The 23,059-nt window shown below is 40.0% G+C and overlaps 1 protein-coding gene across 1 annotated transcript in view; it reads left to right on the top strand.

The window, feature by feature from the left end:
- DISC1 (DISC1 scaffold protein) overlaps window positions 1-23,059 on the top strand; it is a 365,311-nt gene that overhangs the window by 320,580 nt on the left and 21,672 nt on the right. Inside the window, exon 11 of the mRNA XM_024117085.2 lies at window positions 14,703-14,979. Within this exon, the coding sequence (XP_023972853.1) occupies window positions 14,703-14,979 (277 nt within the window). The remainder of the gene's footprint in view (window positions 1-14,702; window positions 14,980-23,059) is intronic.

Consider the following 23,059-nt stretch of genomic DNA (forward strand, 5'->3'; position numbering starts at 1 on the left):
CCCACAAACCATGACAGGGACTCTGCAAAGCGAGACGTTTAGCACCAAAAGTAAGGCTGCAAAATTTAGCAAAAAGGCCAAAGGAAAAGAAGTGGACAAATTCAAATATAATTTAAATTTCCTTCTTGTTATAAAAGTAAAGTATGCATGTGGTTTATTTGAAAGGAAAAAAGAAAGAAAGAAAGGAAGGAAGGAAAGAAAGCAGAAAGTGGTAAAATATAAAGAAAACCCCCTGTTCCTCCCCCAACTATGAGGAAACAGTTTCAAGTATATCCTTTCAGAAATATTTCACTCATGCATAGGCATATAAGGATGTATATGCCTGCCCTTTTGTTATTTTTAAAAACTCAAATGAGATCTTAACAGAATACTGTTTGTTCTGTGCTTTACCTATTTTTGTTTAATTTTTCTTGGAAGCCTTTCCATTTTAAGAGGCTTAGCTTAGCCTTCTACTGTGAATGGTTGCACGGTGTGTAACAATAACTTTGGTTCATTTGTTTTCTCCCTTTGGTTGTTTCCAGTTGTTTCTTGTGATGCAGTTACTGTACTTTTTCACACAGCTCTTGTTTCTTGTCTGAATATATCTGTAGGGTACATGCTTCAAAGTGGAATAGCTAGCTCAAAGACCATGTGCTTTTTTAATCTTAACAAGCATTGCCAAATGACTTTCCTAAAAAAGGGTAGTGATTTATTTGCACATCTTTACCTTGGATGTGGCTGATTATGTTTTTATATATTTTTTGGCCATTTGTATTTCTTCTTCTGCTTATTCTGCCTATTTTCTCTTGGGATGTTTGTTTTTCTTATTGATTTTTCTTGAAAGTTAAGGAATTTGACTCTTGGACTATGCTATATATTAGAAATATTTTTTCCTAATAGGTCATTTGTATTTTGATTTTCATTTATGGTATTTTTTTACTGTGTAGAAGTTGAGATTTATACGTATCCAGATTTGTCACTTTTTTTCCTTTTTGACTTCCAGGTTTTTGTGTCTTCCCCACTTTAAAATTGTAGTCAAACGATTTAAAATTTCCATTTAGTCATTGAACAGCTTAGAAAACAATGCAGCCCTGGCACAGTTGAGTGGCATATTGAGATTTTACCCTGACTTTAATTTTTAATGTAGTCAGTCTACTGGGATCACTTATCAGGAAAGCTTTTCCCCTATTAACCTTTATTAGGATGGATATTTTTTAACTTAATTGTTTTATCTGCTTCAAATTGGAGGAGTCCTTTAAGTGTAACTTCCCTGAAAGTTCATTCAGTTAATTAAATACTTACTGAGTTCTATCATGGTTAATGCCTTGCTAGACCATATGATTCATAGGATTAAAAAAATGAGTATGACCTATTCTCAAACCTCATTCAGTACCTACAGTAGAAGGTATACGTACATAAAACCCAGACATCAAGGAGGAATATAATAACTGTCTTAAAAGTACTATAAAATGCCACAGGAGTTCAGAGAATATGGTGTGGGGATCAGGAAAGAGTTCTTTACTAAAGTGACATTTGAGATGGGCCTTGATGAATTAGTTGGCTTTTTAATGAGCGGGGATTTTGGAAAAGAAAAGTCAGGGAAGTAGTAGTCTGAAATTAGAAACTTGTCCGTTTGTCCTGGGAAGAGCAAGTGGTCCGCTTGGGTGTCATCCAGGAACACACAGGAGATGCGGTGGGAGGCCTCCGGAGCAGAGCTGAGGTCGACTGGTGAAAGGCCTTGAGGGACTTGGCTTTCCATCTGGCAAAGCAGCGAAAGCCACTAACGTGTTTAGAGCAATAATAGACGGGATAGATTGGAAGAGTGAAATGTCCGAAGGCAGAAAGCCTCATCATTAACTGCAGGGGTGAAGAAATGAATTGCTTAATTTGGGGAAGGGTAGACCTGAACAATGTTCTCCATTTATGATCTACAGTTTGATGGAGGGAAAGAAAAATGTTGAAAATGACCATGATTTCTGGCCTTCATTCTATTCACTCTTTTTTAAAAAAAAAATCGAAGCACAGTTGATTTACAATGTTGTATTAATCAATTTACTTTTTAAAAAATCTTTTAATTTTATAATGGAGTAGAGTTGATTAACAATGTCGTGATAGTTTCAGGTGCACAGCAAAGTGGTTCAGTTATACATATACATGTATCTATTCTTTTGCAAATTCTTTTCCCATTTAAGTTGTTACATAACATTGAGCAGAGTTCCCTGTGCTGTACAGTAGGTCCTTGTTGGTTATCCATTTTAAATATAGCAGTGTGCACATGTCAGTTGAGATGGACAGGACTGGTAGACAGGACTGCTGCTCTCAGAGGATTGAATTCTAATGGTGCAAGAGCAACACATAAGCCAGGATAAGGCAGGAATAAGAGACCATGAATATAAATAGAGAAATTAAGAGGAGGAGCTGGGTTGATGGAGATACCCGATGACTTTGACTTCATGGTCTAAAACTGAGTGTTCAATTGTTCCAGATAATTATCTACCTAGTTGTTTCTTTCCTTCTTTATCTGTGTGTTTACAACGCGGTGATGTAGGGGGGAGAAAAGGTAACTTGTTGCTTAGAGTTTTAAACAGGCTGCAAAGTTGGAAAAGCCTTCTAAAATTTGTGGCTGATTGGCTTATCCACAAAGGAAAGGGAACTGAGCAGACTCATGGTCAGAATATATCTTTGGCTTTTGAGGATGCCTTAATTTTCTCACCTGTAAAATGGAGGTCTGTCCCAGCACAATCATTTTACTTTGCTTACAATTTTGTAGGTCATAACTTGGGAAGGGCATGGCTGGGCAGTTCTCCCTAGGGGTTGTGGTCATGAAACTGAGGGTGCAGTCATGTCAGCTCAGCTGAATAGGAAGATGCCTCACTCACATGACTGGCAGCTGAGAGTGGCCGTCAGCTGAGATTGTAGCTGGTGCCCATGACCAAGCAATTGCATGTAGTCTCCTCAGCATGGATCTCAGGATAGAAGGAATTCTTGACTGGCAGCTGGCTTCCCTCAGGGCAGGTGTCCCAGAAGAGTTGGTGGAAGCTGCATGACCTTTTCTAGCATCAGTTGGTTACAGGAAAGTCACTTAAGGGTGGCTCAGAATCAAGAGGAGAGGACTAAGACTCCACCTCTCAGTTGTAGGAATGTCAGAGAATTTGAATTGTGATTTTAAGCTGCCACAATGTTGGAATACTATCTACTTCATAAGGTTATTTTGAGGATTAACAACTTTAAGAACAGCTCCTGACCAATCACTGTTAATTAACAGTAGTGATGATGATGGTAGTGTTTGTTGAGGATGGTGGGGGTGAGTGACTGCACTACCCTTCTGCAGAATATATTTTATTATTGTTGGAACGTTTACTCTTGGATGGAATTAATTCCTGCTCTCACCCAATCTATATTTCTTACATAATAATAGAATAATAAACAAATATGGACCACAGTGGTCACACCTTGGCCACCATACATGCACATTTAAGACTGATTTTCATTTTATTAGTGCCTACTTCTATTCGAGATTTGAGAACTTAAATACTTTTTCTACTACTATTGCTCTTTTATATATTGTATATATCATTTCGTATCTTCCTTTTTATACTCCATCCTCTGAGATAGACATGAGATATTATTTTACCAATATAGAAACTCAAATGGAGAGAAAATACTTCTCAAAGGTCACCAACTTTGTAGCAGAGGCTAAACTCCCATCAGAGTCATCTGATTTTGGCTGAAATCAGCTCTGTTCAGCCACGACCAGTAGGCACACCAGCTCTAAATGGCTTAAACAAAAGTAGGAATGGACACCTGCATTGGTTGCTTCAGCAACTAAGACTTGTCCTCAGAAACCCAGATTCTTTCCATTTCTTTTTTTCAGCCATTTCCATTCACAATGCATCAGCTTTGCTTGTAGGCTGCTTCCGGTAGGGTCACAAGATAGACACAGTGGTTTCTTTGTTCATTGCTGTTTTGGGAGAGAAAGTAAAAACTATTCCCCGCCCACCAGCACCCCAGCATGGGCCACAGAACATGGTCTGATTGAGCTAAGTTCAGCTATCTGAGATTGCCAACCCCTGGACCATCAAGGCTTGTCCAGTAGAATATCATAGGTCAACTATTTTCATCTAATCACAGTCTAGCTGAGGAGCTAGGGTGGTGTTACCATCCAATAAGTCCCAAGGAGGGAGGGTTGGTTACCTGAATACTCCCCAAGTTCTGTTAGGAAGGGTACAAAGAAGAAGGGGCATTGGCTCAGAAGACAACAGTGTCCACTACAGTTTCCTAGACAAACACTTTTTCATATACTACATTTCCTCCTGTCATATTATCAGATGGCATTCTGGGAAGCGGGCTAAAATATCCAGAAGTCTTTGTTCAGGGGACAATTGTGTTAATCTTCTTTCTTGGAAAATAAAAGACAAAGGAATAAAATTTAAATATTTCTAAGAAAAACAGTTTTTAAAAATTGGAGATTAAATCTATGTTGCCCAAGGAATGGAAAGATTTTAGACACATGAGAACTAGTAGTGTTTAAGTAATTTGCAGTTGAAAGCTTGGTACCATTGGGCATTTACATATCGGTTTGATAGTTTCCTCCATCGTAGTTATAGAAAAAGACCTGGTTATTTTCAAAGTTTCTAAAGAATGAGGTAAAATGCTAATACTCTTTTTTTTTAAATTAATTAATTAATTAATTTGGCTACATTGGGTCTTCTTTGCTGCACGCGGGCTTTCTCTAGCTATGGCGAGCGGGGGCTACTCTGCGTTGCGGTGCGCGGGCTTCTTATTGCGGTGGCTTCTATTGTTGTGGAGCACAGGCTCTAGGCACACAGGCTTCAGTAGTTGTGGCATGAGGGCTCAGCAGTTGTAGCTCGCGAGCTCTAGAGCGCAGGCACAGTAGTTGTGGCATACAGGCTTAGTTGCTCCACGCCATGTGGGATCTTCCCGGACCAGGGCTCAAACCCGTGTCCCCTGCATTGGCAGGCAGATTCTTAACCACTACACCACCAGGGAAGTCCCAAAATGCTAATACTCTTTAAGTGAAAATATTAATAAGTCAGGAAAGAGAGTTTGGTAAGAAGAACTGAAATTGTAGGTGTCTGTGTTAGAATTCAGTATTTCCATTTCTAAAATGGATAGAAGCTTGCCCACAAATTTCCTGCCTACCCCCTCTATTAACATCATTCTCTGTAAATAACACACTCATGCCTCAGTTCCATGAGGATTCAAGCCACAATCAGATGATCCCTCTTGGACCTCATTTAACTTTTAACTGAGAGGAATAACAGAAATGATGAATCTCAATTCTCTATTCAAGAACTTTCTCCCAAACACTGAAATTGTATCTTCAAATTGCCTCATTATTAGTTGTGAAAACATCACCAAAGATCTCACATAGCTCAAATAGCTGTAAGTCATTCATTTAAGGGATTATTACTAAAGACCTAATTATTCGTCTGTACAGGAATAGCAAAACATTGCAAGACTCTGAAATTAGTTACTACTCTCTTTATTACAAATGGATTCAGTAAGAAGATATTTTAAAAATCTAAAGCTTTATGAAATTATTCCATGAGCTATAATGAAGCACTGCAATTTTATATCTACAGTGATTTACTCACCATTCAGTATGTGTCTCTAAAATTGGTTTCCACACTTTGACATACGCATTCTAAGAGATATTTCAGGATAAATATCTTTCACTTTCACTCAAAGACCACACATACTGTATCTCATCAAAAAGATAATGAACACAAAGTTACAGTATTCAAATCACTATAATGTAGAAAATTATTTACAAAATGAGCAAACTCTTTTCCCTTAGGAAATTTATGAGAGGTCGGCTGCTGGCTCTTTCCCTTCAATCCAGCCCTGCACACACCGTGAGAAATCAGAGACATGCTGATGGATCTGACAAGTTAATAATAAAAAATATCCAAGAACCCCCCGGGCAACTAAAAATGATTTGGTCTCCATGTGGGGAAGAAACAGATGATAAAGTGGAGGAGAGGTTTTCGGGCATATGCCCCTTTCTTTCTCCCACATTGCCTGGGAAGGCCAGTGCCCACTGCGTTGCTTCTGGAAAGACACAAGCACCTTCTGGCCAGTGAATCGGGGGAGGTAGCACTAGAAGACCAGCCTCAGAGGAGCCACCATGGGAGGGCTTGGATCTTGAGCATTCCTCCAGTCCTCCCAGTTCCATGAGGGGTAGATAATTACAACTGAGGGAATCTATGTTTTTCTTCAAGCACCGACGTACAGATTATTCCATCAGAGGTTCTTTTCCCTGAGACGGTGTCCCACCCTCCCACCACATAAACCTACTAGGTTGGGCACAAGTTAGGGCCTTGGCATTATCCCCTTCTCCAAAGACCCATCACCAGCCAAAGTGGTTAATTTGCCTAAGGAAACATGAAATCATATGGAAAACACTCAAGACTTCTTAGGAGGGCAACTGCTATAAAGGAACAACAACAATGGAAGGACAATAACCTGTTGAAGTGTAATTAGACACAAGATGTTCAATAGATGTATCACGTATTTCCCAAAGAAAAGGGAGGATATTGGAGACAGGAAGTAAAACAGGAAGTCACAAAGAAACCCAAATGGAAATTCAGAGAAGGCAGAAGGTAAAAATTGAAAAAAGTCTCAGTAATTGGGTTGAACAGCCAGGTGGATTCTGTTGAAGAACCAACTAGTGAGCCAGATGACCATTCAAAAACTCCGAGGGCCTGAGAAACAGAGAGAAGGGAAAAAAACACAAGTTAAGCAACGTACAGAATAGGGTTATTTGATCAAAGTTCATATGAAAAAAAAATGCCAGAAGAAAAGAAAACAATTAATAGAGGCAAGAGAGGAAATATTTGAGGGACTAATGACTGAAAGTTGCCCAGAAAAAAGGAAAAGCTATAAGACCTTTTACTGATGGACTTAATAACACTAACAGAATAGAAAAGGGTGGGGTGGTCAATAGGTTGTCATTAAACTTTATATACAACAAAGATAAAAGAAATTTCTAAGGGCAGATCATCTAGAAAGGGATAAGAATTAGATCTCAGACTTTTCAATAACAACATAGAAGGCAAGAAGGCAGAATATTAAGACAAACCGTTATTTAGTGTTTGAGTGTGAAATAAAGATGTTCTCAGACCTGTAAGTTCTTAAAAGATTTACAGGGCTTCCCTGGTGGTGCAGTGGTTAAGAATCCGCCTGCCAGTGCAGGGGACACGGGTTCGAGCCCTGGTCGGGGAAGATCCCACATGCCGCGGAGCAGCTAAGCCCGCGCGCCACAACTACCGAGCCCGCGTGCCACAACTACTGAAGCCCACGCGCCTAGAGACCGTGCTCCACAAGAAGAGAAACCACCGCAAGGAGAAGCCCGCGCACCACAACGAAGAGTAGCCCCCGCTCGCTGCAACTAGAGAAAGCCTGTGCACAGCAACGAAGACCCAACCTGGCCATAAATAAATAAATAAATAGGCCGTCTCTCAAACCACTAAAAAAAAAAAAAAAGTTTTAAATGAAAAATAAGTTCAGGAGGGCAGTGTGAGTTATGTGAGACAGTACATGAGGAAAACTTTAGTAAATTTTACTGTTGAGGAAATAGAGGGCTTACAAATGAAACAAAAATGTATCTTAGTAAAAATTTAGAACTAAAATATGGCCTTGAGATACATACAAATGTGTCACCTTGCAGACGGGTTGGGGATAGAATGAGGGGGTGGTGAACTTTTGCTAAGGTGCAGCCCAGGTAGCCTCATTCCTCCCCTGATCTACTGCAAGCCCCTCAGACGACAAATGAAAAATTTAATTTCACGCAAAAACCGGTACACAAATGTGCATAGCAACTTTATTTATAATATTCCCAAGCTGGGAACATCACAGATGTCCTTCAGTGGGTGAATGGTTGAATAAACTGTGGTCCAGACAGAGCATGGCACAATACTCAGCAATAGAAATGAATAAACTATTGGTATGTGAATCTCCAGGGAACTGTGTTGAATGAAAAAAGCCAATTCCACAAAGTGCATTATTTACGATTCTATTTATATAACATTTTTGAAATGGCAAAAGTTTAGAAATGGAGAACAGATGTAGTGGTTTCCAGACACTAGGGATGGGGGTTAGGGTGGGAAGTAGTGATGTGGTTTTAACACGGCATATAGGGATGCTCGTGGTGGTGGAGTTGTTCTGTACCTTGAATGTGGTGGTGGATACATGAGCGTACACAAGGGATAAAATTATACAGAACTATAGACATACACATGCACACACACACAAGAGAGGACATCTGAATAAGATCAGTGGATTGCACCAATGCCAATTCCCTGGTTGTGATATTGTACTATATTTTTGTAAGATGTTACCATTGTGGGAAACTGGGTAAAGGATCTGGTAAATGGATCTCTCTATTCTTTCTCACAATTTTATGTGAATTAATAAAAAGAAAAAGGAAGGTAGGAAAAAAGAAACAAAGACATACAACTTTTTAAAATTAGAAATCTTAGTTGTAATATATCACAAAAACAGCAACAATTAAACAGTAATTACAACACCTGGGTTAAAGCCAGTAATCCCAAAGATTAAATTCCAGAATGGATTTTTATAAAATTCAGCCAAATGTTTTGTATTGCATTCATTTCTGAAAAAAAAATAAAAGTAAAAATAAAGTTGAACATAAAGTGTGGTAAAAATATAAGCCAGGAAAAGTGGAACTAAAAGAATATTGGGGTAACAATTATAATATCAGACAAAATAGCACTATATGTAAAATTTTGGTGATAATAATGTTGCCAATTCTGGAATTCAATTACAGAAAAATATGAAAATGAATAAGTTTGATGGTAGGTATACAAGTGTTTGTTAAATTGTTTTCCATATTTTTCTGTATATTTAAAATATTTTAATAATTTTAAAACTAAAAAAATTTTTGTAATAAAAGACAAAAATATTGGAGATGATTAAAGTATTACTCAGATAAAAATTTAGAGCTTTAAATACATTAGCTAAAAATTAAGTAGTAAGAGAGGAAAATCAAAGAAAGAAAACTACCAAGCATTTAACAGCAGAAGCTAATAAAAAGGTAATAAATCTAAAGAATGACAAAAAAAGTAAATATAAAGATAAGATCAGAAATCAAGGAAATAGAGAAAAAAAGGAATTACAAAGATTAACAAAGCAAAAGGTTGTTCTTTGAAAAGATTAATAAGCTAGCAAGCCTCTGATAAGACTAAACAAGATAAATCAGAAAAGAGGTAAATAAATATTTAAATAAAGTACAGAATGAAAAGGAGAAATGTCTATGGAGACAAGTGATTTTAAAAATAATTTTTAGGGCTTCCCTGGTGGTGCAGTGGTTAAGAATCCACCTGCCAGCGCAGGGGACACGGGTTCGAGCCCTGGTCCGGGAAGATCCCGCATCCCGCGGAGCAGCTAAGCCCGTGCACCACAACTACTGAGCCTGTGCTCTAGAGCCCACGAGCCCTTGTGCCACAACTATTGAGCCCTTGTGCCACAACTACTGAAGCGATCCCACATGCCGTGGAGCAACTAAGCCCGTGCGTCACAACTACTGAAGCCCGTGCACCACAACTACTGAGCCTGTGCTCTAGAGCCCACGAGCCCTTGTGCCACAACTATTGAGCCCTTGTGCCACAACTACTGAAGCCCGTGCTCCGCAACAAGAGAAGCCACCGCAATGAGAAGTCCGTGTACCGCAACGAAGAGTAGCCCCCGTTCACCGCAACTAGAGAAAGCCCGCGTGCAGCAACGAAGACCCAACACAGCCCAAAAGTAATTAGTTAATTAATTTAAAAAATTTTTTTAAATTTATGAACAAACATTACAATACATATGAAACCTGTGAGAAAATGGATTGATTTCTATAAAAGATATAAATTTCTATAAAAGATATAAATTGTTAAACTGGGTACAAGAAGAAACAGAAAATCAGTAGACTGTAAAAATTAAAGATAGTGAACTGGCAATAAAATGCTTTCTTCAACAAAAGCCTTAGGAAAAGGATGGGGAACCCAAGGCAGGAATAAACTGGCAATGGATAGGTAAAGACAATTCACAGGAGGAGATCTGAGTGGCTGTGAAGCGACTGCAGTGAAGAAACACAACTTCAAACAAGATGCCACTTGTCACGTATCAGATTGGCTACAATTAGGAAACTGGACAATAGAGTCCAGTTTTTCTAATAAGGATGGTCTCTTCTCATGTGTACCATACCCCATTCCTGCTCTCTTGCTCCAGGACATGACTCAGATATCTGTGTTCTCTTTCTCTCTTTTTATTACTTTAGGAGTTTTTTTGCTGTTATTGTTGTTGGGTTTTGTTTGTTTGTTTGTTTTTGGCTGTGCTGTGCCGCGTGTGTGATCTTAGTTCCCCGACCAGGGATCGAACCCGTGCCCCCTAAGTGGAAGTGCGGATCCCTAACCACTGGACCTCCAGGGAATTCCCCTCTTTTTTAAATTTTAGATCGGCATATAACACAATCAGAAAGTGCACACATTGTGAATATACTGCTTGATGAATTTTCACAAAATGAACATACTCATCACCACCACAGAAAAGTAAAGCACTTCTAGTTACGCCAGCAGCCCTCCTTATGCCTCTTCCTGTCATTACCCCTCTGAATTAGTTTTGCATATTTAAAAACATAAAATAAATGAAATCATAGTGCCTCCTCTTTGCCTTTTTGTCTAACCTTATGTTTTTGAGATTCATCCATATTGTTGCAGATTGTAGTAATTTGTTCATCTTCTTTGCAAAAATTCCAATGAATGGACATTTCACAATTTATCCACTCTTCTATTTATGGCCATTTGTTTTCCCTCCCCGGTTTTGGCCGTTACAAATAATGTTGTCCAGTCATACATATATACAGTTGATCTTCATTATTTGTGGATTTTGTGTTTGCGAGTTTGTCTACTTACTAAAATTTATTTGTAACTCCCAAATCAGTACCTGCAGAGCTTTCCCTGTCATTCATGGACGTGCCCAGAGTGGCCAAAAATTTGAGTCACCTGATGTGCACGATCCTAGCTGAGGTTGAACAAGGCAGTGCTCTGCTTCCTCGTTATAGTTTTCATACTGTAGACAAGTGCCCTTTTTGCTGTCTAGTTAATGCCATGTTTTTCACATCTTTGTGCTTTTTTCTTGGTGATTTTGCTGTTCAAATGGCCCCCTCCCCAGCACAGTGCTGAAGTGCTGTCTGGTGTTCCTGAGGGCAGGAAGGCTGTGATGTGTGGTATGGAGCACATATGTGTTTCGTAAGCTTTGTTCAGGCCTGAGTTACAGTGCTCTGACCATGAGTCCAGTGTTAATGAATCAACAATATATATTAAATAAGATGTTTTTAAACAGGAACACACATAAAACAAGGTTATATATTGATCAGTTAATGATAATGTTGTAACAAAAGGCTCACGGGAAGCTAACCCTCCATTTCCCCTGAGAGCAGTGGTTCAGTATCTGCTCATTCAGTGCTCATGGTGACTACAGAACATGACTACTGAGAACAATGAGAATATGTGCGTTTCATGAGTATAAACCTAGGAGTCGTGGTGCTGGGTCATGTGATCGACATATTTTCAACATTAGTACATCTGTCAAAGAGATTTCAAAGACACTGTGTTCATGTACAGTCCCATCAGCAGTTTAGGAGAGGACTAATCATTCTTTACCTTCTCTGACACGTGGTATTGTCAGGCTTTTAGATTTTAGCCATCTTGATGATGTACAGTACATCACACTGTAGTTTAATGTGCATTTTCCTGATGGTTGATGGCATGGTGCACCTTTTCATAGGGTATTTATGGCCATTTAGAAGCCCTCTTTTGTGAAGTGTCTGTTCAAGTCTTTGCCCTTTAAAAAAATCGGGTTGTCTGTCTCTCTCTTATTGTTTTGTAGGATTCCTGTTTATATTCCAGAAGCAGTCCTTCGTTGGTTATATGTATTACAAATAACTTCTCCCACTTTGTGGCTTACCGTTTCATTTTCTCAATGTTTTTTTTTGATGAATATAAGTTCTTCATATTAATAGTCAAATTTATCATTTGTTTTCTTCATAGTTAGTATTTTTTATATCCTGTTTGAGAGATCTTTGTTTACTATAAAGTCATAAAGATGTTATCCTACACAGGCATACCTCAGAGATATTGCAGGTTTGGTTCCAGACCATGGCAATAAAGCAAATATTGCAATAGGCAAGTCACACAAATATTTTGGTTTCTCAGTGTTTACACTATACTGTAGTCTATTAAGTGTGCAATAGCATTATGTCTAAAAAGCAATGTATATACATACCTTCATTAAAAAATACTTTATTGCTAAAAATGCTAACCATCATCTGAGACTTCAGCGAGTTTGCTGAAACTCTTTTTGCTGGTGGAGGGTTTGAAATATTGCAAGAATTACTAAAATGTGACACAGAGACATGGAATAAGACAATGCTATTAAAATAATGGTGCTGATAGACTTACTTGATGCAGGTTGCCACAAACCTTCAATTTGCAAAGAAAAAAGTTCACTATTTGTGAAGTGCAATAAAATGAAGCAAGGTATGCCTGAATTATTTTCTAGAAGTTTTATTCCTTTATTTTTCACACTTTGATCTACAGTCCACCTGAAATTGATGTTTGCATGGTATGAGCCAGTAATCATGAATTTGATTTTTTTCCTATAGTGATATCCAGCTGACGTAGTGCATATGTTTAGAAGACTGTCCTTTCCCCACTACACTTTATCACTAATGCTTTCATGACATATTTCCATCCTTTTGTCTGCAACCTGTTTGTATCCTATATTTATGTATGTCTCTTGTAAGCAACATGTAATTAGATTTTGAATTTTTTATTCTAGTCTAAAATCTTTGACTTTTAAATACAGTATTTATCTATTTATATTTAATGTAATTCCTAATATATTAGGGAATAAATAGTTCTATTTTGCCATTTTCCCTATCTGTACCGCATTCATTCCTGTCTTCTTTATTGCTTTCACTAAACCAATACTTAAGTATTTTTAAATTTAAAAACATTTCTCCCAAGCTTGTTAGTTATACATTCTTTTAATTTCTCTGTTTTATGACTACCATAAGGGGTTCAATATGAATCCATGACTTTTTAAAGTTTAATACAAATGAGCACTTTACTACTTTCTGGACAACACAAGGAACTGAAACTATTTTAATTCACTCCCTCCTTCTCTTTGTGCTGGCTATCATGTATTTTAATTCTTCATATATTTTAGATCACAAAAGAGATTATTATTACTGTTTTTCATATCAACAGCCACTTAAATTTACCCACACATTTACTCTTCCCATTGTTTTTCATTCCTTTATGCATGTCCTTGCTTCCAGCTGGGATCATTTCCTTTATTATGGATATACTGCCAAGGAATTCTTTCCGTTTTATTTATTTGAAGATATCTTTCTTTTACTTTTATTTTTGAAGGAAATTAAAAATAATTGTGTAATTTATAGATTGTTATGCTTTTTTCATGATTTTTAAGATGTTGCTTTATTACCTCCTGGCATCCACCATTTCTGTCACCTATACACTTCCTTGAAGTGAATGTCTTTTTTTCCACTAGCTGTTTTTAAGAGTTTTGATCTGTCTTTGCTGTCCAGCAGTTTCACTAAGATGAACCTAGGTGTGTTTTTTAGTTTGATTTTCCCTGCTTTGAGATTGTAGTGCTACCCGAATGTGTAGTTTGATGTCTCTTGTCAATTATTTGAAAATTCTCAACACTAGCTCTTTTAATATTGCTTCTGTCTCATTCTTTCTTTTTTTACTTCTGGATTCATCATTTATAGATACAGGCTTTAAAATAATGATGATTCATATGTTGAGGAAGATAGAGGACATGATGGATAATTTCAGCAGAGAACTGAAATATATTTTAAAAATCAAATAGAAATTATAGAACTGAAAAATAAAGTAACTAAAAATTAGAACACAGAGATAAATTGAATAGCAGATTAGACACAGTAGAAGGAAGGATTATTAAATGGAAGATAGGTGTATAGAAAATATCCAGCCTGAAGCTGAATGAATGGATGAAAAATACATACTTTCATTTAAAATTTCAGGTTTTTGGCTTTCCATGAGAGTCAGAATTTTTTGTGAACACTGAGTCTACATTCCTCATAGCTTTAGTTGCCCTGAGCTGAGGAAGGGCTCTCTGTGCAGGGATATGTCCTTTCTACTAGCAAGAGTTCACTTCTCTCTATTGCTTTCTGCCACTGAGGCTGAATATCAGTTGTTATGGTTTATATTACCCCTGCACTGCTTCACTCATTTGTGTTACCTGGGTGAGTGTGGTTTAGTAAGGGAAAATGGTGGGGGAGGGACAATCTAGGCAGATGAAATAGCACACTAAAAAGTACTTACCCTGGGGGAGTTGGGCAGGTCTGGGGACTCAAATTAAGGCAGCCGGACTAGAGCACAGACATGAGTGGGGGTGTTGTATTGGGCCACTGAGTCTGGAAAAATATTTAGGAACTTGGATAGCCTTACAGACCAAGTAGCTAAGAAGGACTATACTTATTTCACTGTTATTTGATGGTAAACAGATTTGGCCCCTCTGGTTGAAATAATCCATCGCTATGTAAACTTAACTTGTTAACTCTTTTAGCCAGGTAGACAAGCTATTGGTTTGGTATGATGAAACATCACTGAATTAATTTTTATGCCTTTGTTTCTTCTCTGCCTTAGCTGCAAGTGTCCACTGCTTGGAAAAGTGTGGGAAGCTGACTTGGAAGCTTGTCGGTTGCTTATCGAGAGCCTGCAGCTCCAGGAGGCCAGGGGCAGTCTGTTGGCAGAAGATGAGAGACAGATGGATGACTTAGGGGGAGGTGCTGGTACAACAGATCTGGCCATCCCCCTGAGGCCCCACTCTGAAGATGAGAGGAAGACCCCTTTGCAAGCATTTGAAGAGTGGAAGGTGCACCTGACCCCTTCTCCTCACTGTGCTGGCAGTGAACAGAAAGAGGTATGTCCATCCTCATAGCCTCAATAGGGGCCTTACTCTGAGGGATGATTTGGGACCACACTTCAAGTGAGAGCAGTAAATACTGGGCGGGCTTCCTACTGAACCACCCAGACTCTTTAAAGATTTAGCAACTTCTGAATATGATTACAAAATGATGTAGAATTTTTATAGAAGTCGTTTAAAATATAGGAGAATGGAAGGAATTAGTTCTATTTTTATTCTAATTCCATGGCTATAGTTAGCATATACAATCTAATATATAATTACTGTATATATAGCCCACACTATATATGTCATATATAAGATATAGCTACTGTATGTACTACATATTATATATGTCATATATGATTTTTAATTTTGTATTTAGAATCCATATCTTACAATATTGATTCATTAGAATCAAACAAATATATGTATATATTCCAGTAACTGTTTTTGCCAAAGCAAGATCATAATGAATGTTAGAATTTGCTCTTTTCATTTAAAACAACCTAATACTTGGCCTGTGATATATGCATTAAAAATCAAAGTGTAGATTTACTCAACATTTTACCCCAAGGCTGACCTAGATCAACAGAGAAGAGTTCCCCACCCGCCCTCTTCCTGCTTCATCTCTCCTCTCTCCCCTCCCCTGTCACACTTTCCCCTCTAACCCTAATAAGATTCTTTCAACGAAAGGGCTCCAGGAATTTTTTTTCCAGTGTTAGTGCTGTGACAGGAGGCTTTAGAGCGCTTTTCTGGCCAGATTCCCGGGTGTTCTGAATATTAAAAGAAAGTAAAACCTTGGTGAAACTGGAGGAACGTGTCATTTCACGTTCACATCTCACGTTTGCCATTAGCTGTGCCCCGTCCCTGGGTCTCTGCCACGACTCACCAGGGCACGCACCCCATTTGGGTGCCTCCCCACCGTCCTGTCTGCAGCCCCATGGTCTTTACAGAGCACACACTCGCTGACAATGTGTGCTTTTACAGTCACCGTCTTCTGGACTGCTGGGAAGATGGATACTTGATCGTATATTTGAATTGAACAACCTGATGAGCAAGCAGGCTGTTGTCACTCTCTGGAATCCCGCTGGCCTCATAAAATTAGGCTCTACGCTGAGCTGTCAATGATCTCAACTCCTTTGTTAGCTGAGGCCCTGCAGGTGGAATCCTCCACAAAGCCTGGTTGCCCGAGCTTATGCTTACAGTGGTCGAAACCTTGTGGCCAGTTGCAGTTGGCCAGCTTCAAAGAATATTCTGGTGCGAGGGACACCCTGCCTGAGTGACAGGAAGGGAGCGCTGGGTGGAAGAAACTGCAGGCCCTGGGCCTGAGTCTTTGAAGGTAATAAGGCCGGCTCTCCAAAGGGGGCTCCCGGGAGCTCAGTGCCAGGACAGGAGGCAAGCCAGGTACGTGGTGGGGTTTGCTGGGGCAGTAAACACCTCTGGAGGTCACGCCTGCTTCAGCAGATCTGACCTTGTAGGGGGAGTCTCCTCCCTCCCTCCCTTCCTTTCTTCCTTCCTTTCCTCCTTCCCCCCTTGCTGTGCCCGTGTGTCCCTCCAGGCTCTCTGGGGGATGACTCTCCTAAGTATAGGATTATTATTCTTCCTCTATAAGATTGTAAGCACCTGCCAATCTGGCTATAGGAAAACAGCTTGTTTGCTTAAAAGTAGGAAAATCAGAGCCAAGGATGAATGGAGTAGAGCTTTATCACAGAATGATTCTCCCAGTTTCTGTGGGGAGGAGGTGCGGGCTGTGACTGAGAGAGCAGAAGAGCACAGCGGCTGCCTCTTCAAGCTCCAGGACTGAGCCCCCAGCTCCGCTCCACCAGCTGAAGCGCTGAGGATGTTCTGTAGTTTTTCGTTGCTCTCTTGGGGGTGGGAGAGAGACGAGGGGCCCTGAAAGCTCCTGCTAGCTCAGTGCCATCTCCCATCCTGTGTCCTTCCCGTCCCATGTGCTGTCCCTGCATTGCTTTTCTGGGTTTATATTCACAGAGGGAGGCGGGCATCTTTGGAACTCGGGAGTGGCAGGAATGTTAAGACGGTAGGTATTTTCTGGAAAGGGCCAAATTGTGGAAACAGAAAACAGATCAGTTGTTGCCAGGAATTGGGATTGGGGGAAGGGACCGATCACAAAGGTCAACGTGAAGGAACTAGGGTGGGGGGCAGCATGTGACAGCACTATTCTGTATCTTGATTGTGGTAATGGCTGCATAACTGTGTGCGTATGTCTGAATCTATAACAAATTACACCCAAATCTCTACTGCATGTAATGTTACAAAAGTGACTATAATTTAAAAAAATAACATCTCCCTATTTAAAAGCGAGGCTACAGATGTTTGAATTGGTTGCACTTGTCTTAGGGCTATAGGAAGACGGTACAGCAGGATGAGCAGAGCTGAGGCTGCCGGGCTGTATACAAGCTGCATTCCCTTATCTGCTAAAAAAACCAAACCAAACAAAAAATGAGGATAATGAAAACTATCTCATGAGGTTGCTGTGAAGATTTAAATAAAATAGCATCTAAAGTGCTATTAACACATATATGTAGAATCTAGAAAAAATGGTGCAGATGAGCCTATTTGCAGGGCAGGAATAGGGACGTAGACGTTGAGGACGGACATGTGGACACAGCAGGGAAGGGGATGGTGGGACAGATTGGGAGATTGAGATTGACATAAATACACCACCATGTGTAAAACAGATAGCTAGTGGGAACCTGCTGTATAGCTCGGGGAGCTCAGCTCGGTGCTCTGTGATGGCCTAGATGGGGGGCGTGGGGTGGGAGGGAGGGAGGTCCAAGCGGGAGGGGATATATGTATCAGTACAGCTGATTCACTTCATTGTACAGCAGAAATTAACACAACATTGTAAAGCAACTATATCCCAATTTGAAAAAAAGGTGAGTGATACATACATAGTAGAGGCTTAAATAATGTTCTCTGTGTGTGTGTGTTTATCACTTTCTGGCAGTCACAAGAATCTCTAAGACCTTTTAAAAATAATATACCTTGCTTCCTTTATTAAGAAGCAGAACTGAGCAATGAATCAGTGGAAGATATTCAAGAAAAGAAAGGCTTAATAAAGGAAAAGTCTTGTTTGTATTTGGATGGAGGATCTTAGGCTACTGAAGGCACAAACTATAACCGAGGGTCTCGTTCGGAAGGTGTTTTTGTTTTCCTGCCTGGGTTTCTAGGGAGTCATTGAAGGCTGGGTCCTTGTGTATTTATCCTGTGGCCACAGTGTCTGTTTGCTTTGCAGCTGTGAGTTGGTTTGGCTGTGGAACTCCCTGCTGGGTCTGGCCACCCTGCGCGGGTTTCTCTACTGACGCATGATGCCCAGAAGTCAGTCAATTTCTTTTTAACCCAAATCTTCCATGAAAAATTGCTGACTTCTTATGAAGGTCCACAGGGAGATGGATTTTCAAAGCCTTCCCTGTGCTTATCTGCCCCACGTGGGTGCGTGCATTTTGATTGCACTGGTTATAACAAGTGCTTTGTCATTAATTAAAGATTTTGCTGTGTTTAAGGGTCCCACCGGGCTTCTCAGCACCATTTTCCCCATTTTACAGCGGGGCCCATTAAGGCATAGTAATTTGCTGTGAGCTTTGTTACCGAGGAAGTCAGCCACAGGGCGAAGGGCCAATTTTCTCTTACGCTTCTTCAGTGGTGAGAGCCCTCTTCTTTTTCAGTTTCATTACAGCTCTCCTGCAAGCCTTTTCTCAGACTCTGGAAACAATCAGGTGCCGTTGGCTCTGCTTTATAGACATTACAGAAATTGCACGGGGGCCAGACAGGAGCTGGGGAAATCAGTGAGCTAGCTTCCTCTGCTCTGAAGTTGCTCTTTTGTACTCGCTGTACTGGCGGTTGTACCTGCGTAATTGTCTCTTTCCTGTCTGCAGCCTGCGCTGCTGGGGTGCTTTCTGTTTTTACTACAGAGTGGGCTCCCCTCCCGCAGAGTTGCCCCGGACAGCGTCACCCTCCCAGCCTCCAGCTGCTTCGTTTCCCAGCCAGTAGCTGCCACCAAAGGGGCTCAAAGAGGCCAAAGAAAGGTCCAGCCAGCTTTGAGCCATCTCATGCAGGATTTGAGTAGCCAGGGTTAAGATGTCTGCAGTGAAAGGAATTAGCAGTAAGACACAGTGTAGCTTTATTTTTTTAATTTTTAGTTTTTTATGGAAGTCTAGTTGATTTCCAGTTTTATTTATTATACGGGTCTCCAGAAATGATGGTTGATGTCTCCCAATTCCTTTTTACTTCATTTCACAAGAAAAGAAAGCTGGAAAAATGGATCTGTGGTGAAGACGTGTGTCCTCACCATCTTAAACTGGTTTCTAATTCTAGAAACATCTGAAGTGGTCAAAGGGCTTCTTCTTTGGTCCTGACAGATGCAGACCTGATTCTCTCTCTTCCCTATCACTTCCCGGCTCCCTTGAGCTCTCAGAGGGGCAGCAGCCTCACCAGCAAAGCGGGGTTGAAAGACCAGGTCCTGAACTACACATCTTGATAGTTCTTACACCTTGGAACTTATGAGACAACCCCCGGGGGTGGGTAGGACTGCTCACTCGCTCATCAGCTGCTTTTACTCTTTTTTGTCTAAGACCTTTGGGGAGAAAGCAGAAAGCTTGGGTGTGAAGAGACATTCCAGCTTCTCTACAATTTAGTATTTCGTGTTGCAAACCCATCCTCCTTAGCCCAAGAGTAGAGCAGTAGAAGCAATCAGGCTGCGTAATTGGTTGATTAATTAAAAAGCCAGAGAATCATAAAAAATGATACATGTGCATTTTTAACTTTTTTTTTTTTTTTAAGTTTGCTATAAGACCAAGGCTTTTTGTTTATGTAGGTCTTCCTGACTGGCTTTTCCCATGGCCATTCTTGCAGAACCCTCACCAATAATGCATCATCTACCACTACCAGTTTGCCTTTCTTTAAAGAGTATTGGAAATTTCAAGAGCACGTGCAAAACAGTCCTCAGTTTCCCCCTCTCTTTCCCTCTCTTAACTATTGTTGAGTTTTCCCAAGGTTTTCAACTTGGTTTCTATAGAGACAAGAACTCCCCTTCTTTTCCCACTAACATTTCATCGCTTTACATAGTATTTATTTTAATTATGTAATTAATTTAAGTGCAACTGGCATCAATAGATTTAGAAACAGCTCCACCAATAGGATCGGAAGTTGGCCGGCTCACAGGCTATGTCCTGACCCTGGCCTTGGCCCCTGCCTTTGAGGTGGGGGGGAGCAGAGCCCAGGACACCTGGCAGGTGGGAAGAAGAGGCTTCTGGGCCTTCAGTTAACTGGTTCATGCCGGTTCTCTCAGTTAATTAATGTTAGCTTGCCAGCCTCCTGCCCAAGGAGACTAAATGGATACCTCGGATCTGCTGCTTTCCCTGCTTTTGGAAAATTACAAAACCACTTTCTTTGCTCCAGGGCCTAACTGTGGCACTTCTTCCACTAATTAAAAATAGTTCTGTGCTTCTGAGGAAAACAGCCTCGGGGCCCTCGGAGCCTCCTTCACCTTGGAAATTCCTTGTCACTCATTGGTGAATGCTGAGGGGTGGATAGAGGCTGGTCACCGGCTGGCTGGTGAGGATTGAGTTATATGGCACTTATAGCACAGGCGGCTGGTCTAACGAATATGCAGTGTTTTCCTTTCAGTAGCTGAGAGATTTTTAATCCAGGCTTTCACATTTCTGGAAAGTGAACTAACACTCTGTTAAAAGCAGTAATTCTAGTCATCTCATAGTTGCAGAGTTCACAAAAAACGTTTAGAAATTCAAAAAAATTTTAATCTAAGATGAACACAGATGAACGTTGGTATTTGCTTCTGTCCTCCTTGTAGTTCAGTATTTCTGAGCAACAGGCAGTTGGCAGGGCACATCCCCTGAAATGTAATCCCCCCAAAGGTGTTCTGTCTTCATTTTCTCATACCAAAAAGGTCTTAGGGTTTGATGTCACTATCCCCAGAATCCGAACCCTTGTGTTAAATAGAGACTATTTAGGTATTTGCCGATGCTATGAATCTCATTTACAAATAGATTTTTCCTCCGAAGATTCTAATAGAGTTTGGCCTTGTACGACATTGGTGTAAAACGGAAGCGGACCAAATTCTCTCACATGATCATGGAATAGGAAATACAGCTTTCTGAAGCGCACCCTTCATGTGAACTAGAAACCACAGGCCAATGAGCATACATGAATCATCAGGCCATTTCTTCTTTCATCCATGTCCCTGGTTCTGTTAATTCTTCTATTTAGAACTTTTCTTTGTAATAAGCGTGCAGATTCTGGAAGACAATTCATTGCTTGTTCTGATCTAAAGACATCTAAATATTTCAGATGCTTTCCTTACCACTGACGACATCTGGATGCTTTTAAAAAAAAATACCCGCTTACTGAGGGTGTAACCATATAATTTGAATAGTTGGATGAATACTTGTATTATATGGAGTAGTAATGATGTACCGTGAGTGTCTTAATGTGTGCCTCTCTGCTTATTGGCATTACATAATGACTGCAGAACTCAGCATTATGTGAAAACACGAATACTTACAAAAGCTATTTCAAATAGATGTGAAAGATATTCTTTGTGGTGGTATTGGACAGGAGTTGGAGGTAAATATTCTTTACGTGGGCAATTAAAAAAAGGGAAAACCATCTAACATTTCTGGAATGTATTTGCCAAGCAAATATTTTGGAAAACAGCCCAGAGAAACATATTTAAGGCTGTGATTTTAATACCCAGCGAAGGAAATGCTTTAATGCATCAGCTAAGCTCACGGATGGTGGTAATCACATCTGGTTTACCTCAAGCTATAGGAGAGGGAATGAAACTTAACAACAGAACAAACATCATGAGGCTCAAGTCGCATCTTTGGTGTGTAAGGATGTATGTGCGTGTGCAGGGATTTTAACTGATTTTTAAACTTAAGTATTTCTGTGGTTCAGCAATCTGTAAATTCAGACTGCTCTGTCACCTGTCCTTTCTTTATGATGTGCCTGTGAATTTCATTGCAGGAATTAGACATTTTTATGGATAGGCATCTATTGCTGATTCCTTATTACATGACCAGGGAAAATAGGGATCTGAGTACAGTAGTTGGACCCAGAGTGGGATGTCAAGGCGGGGACCTTTCCTTACACCACAGGTCCTGGCAAGCATGGGAACTATTGACAAGTTCTTTTTTTCTTTTTTTTTAAATTGAAGAATAGGTGATTTACAGTGTTTCAGGTGTACAGCACAGTGATTTGGTTATATATATATATATATATATATATATAATTTTTCAGATTCTTTTCCATTATAAGTTATTATAAGATATTGAGTAGAGTTCCCTGTGCTACACAGTAGGTCCTTGTTGTTTATCTATTCTATATATAGTTGTGTATATATGTTAATCCCAAACTCTTAATTTATCCCTCCTCCTCTCCTTCCCCTTTGATAACTATAAGTTTTTTCTCTATGTCTGTGAGTCTGTTTCTGTTTTGTAAATAAGTTCATTTGTATCATTTTTTTAGATTCCACATATAAGTGATATCCCATGGTATTTGTCTTTCTCTATCTGACTTTACTTAGTATGACAGTCTCTAGGTCCATCCATGTTGCTGCAAATGGCATTCTTTCATTCTTTTTCATGGCTGAGTAATACTCCATTGTATGTATGTACCACATCTTGTTTATCCATTCGTCTGTACTGACAGGTTCCTTAAACACAGCACCCAGCACAATGCATTTCCCACATGATATATAGACCTGAAAGGTATTGGTTGATTTCCTCAGATTAATTTTTAAATCATAGCAAGACTTCTTACTTCAGCTATCAGGCTTTTCTTGTTCTACTACTTGATGTAATTCCAGACATCATATGCCTCTCCCTTTAGAACTACTTTTTTTTTTTTTTTTTTTTTTGCGGTACACGGGCCTGTCACTGCTGTGGCCTCTCCCATTGTGGAGCACAGGCTCCGGACGCGCAGGCTCAGCGGCCGTGGCTCACGGGCCCAGCCGCTCTGCGGCACGTGGGATCTTCCCGGACCGGGGCACGAACCTGTGTCCTCTGCATCGGCAGGCGGACTCTCAACCACTGCACCACCAGGGAAGCCCTAGAAC

This window comes from Physeter macrocephalus, chromosome 20, assembly GCF_002837175.3.
Source record: "Physeter macrocephalus isolate SW-GA chromosome 20, ASM283717v5, whole genome shotgun sequence".
NCBI lineage: Eukaryota > Metazoa > Chordata > Mammalia > Artiodactyla > Physeteridae > Physeter > Physeter macrocephalus.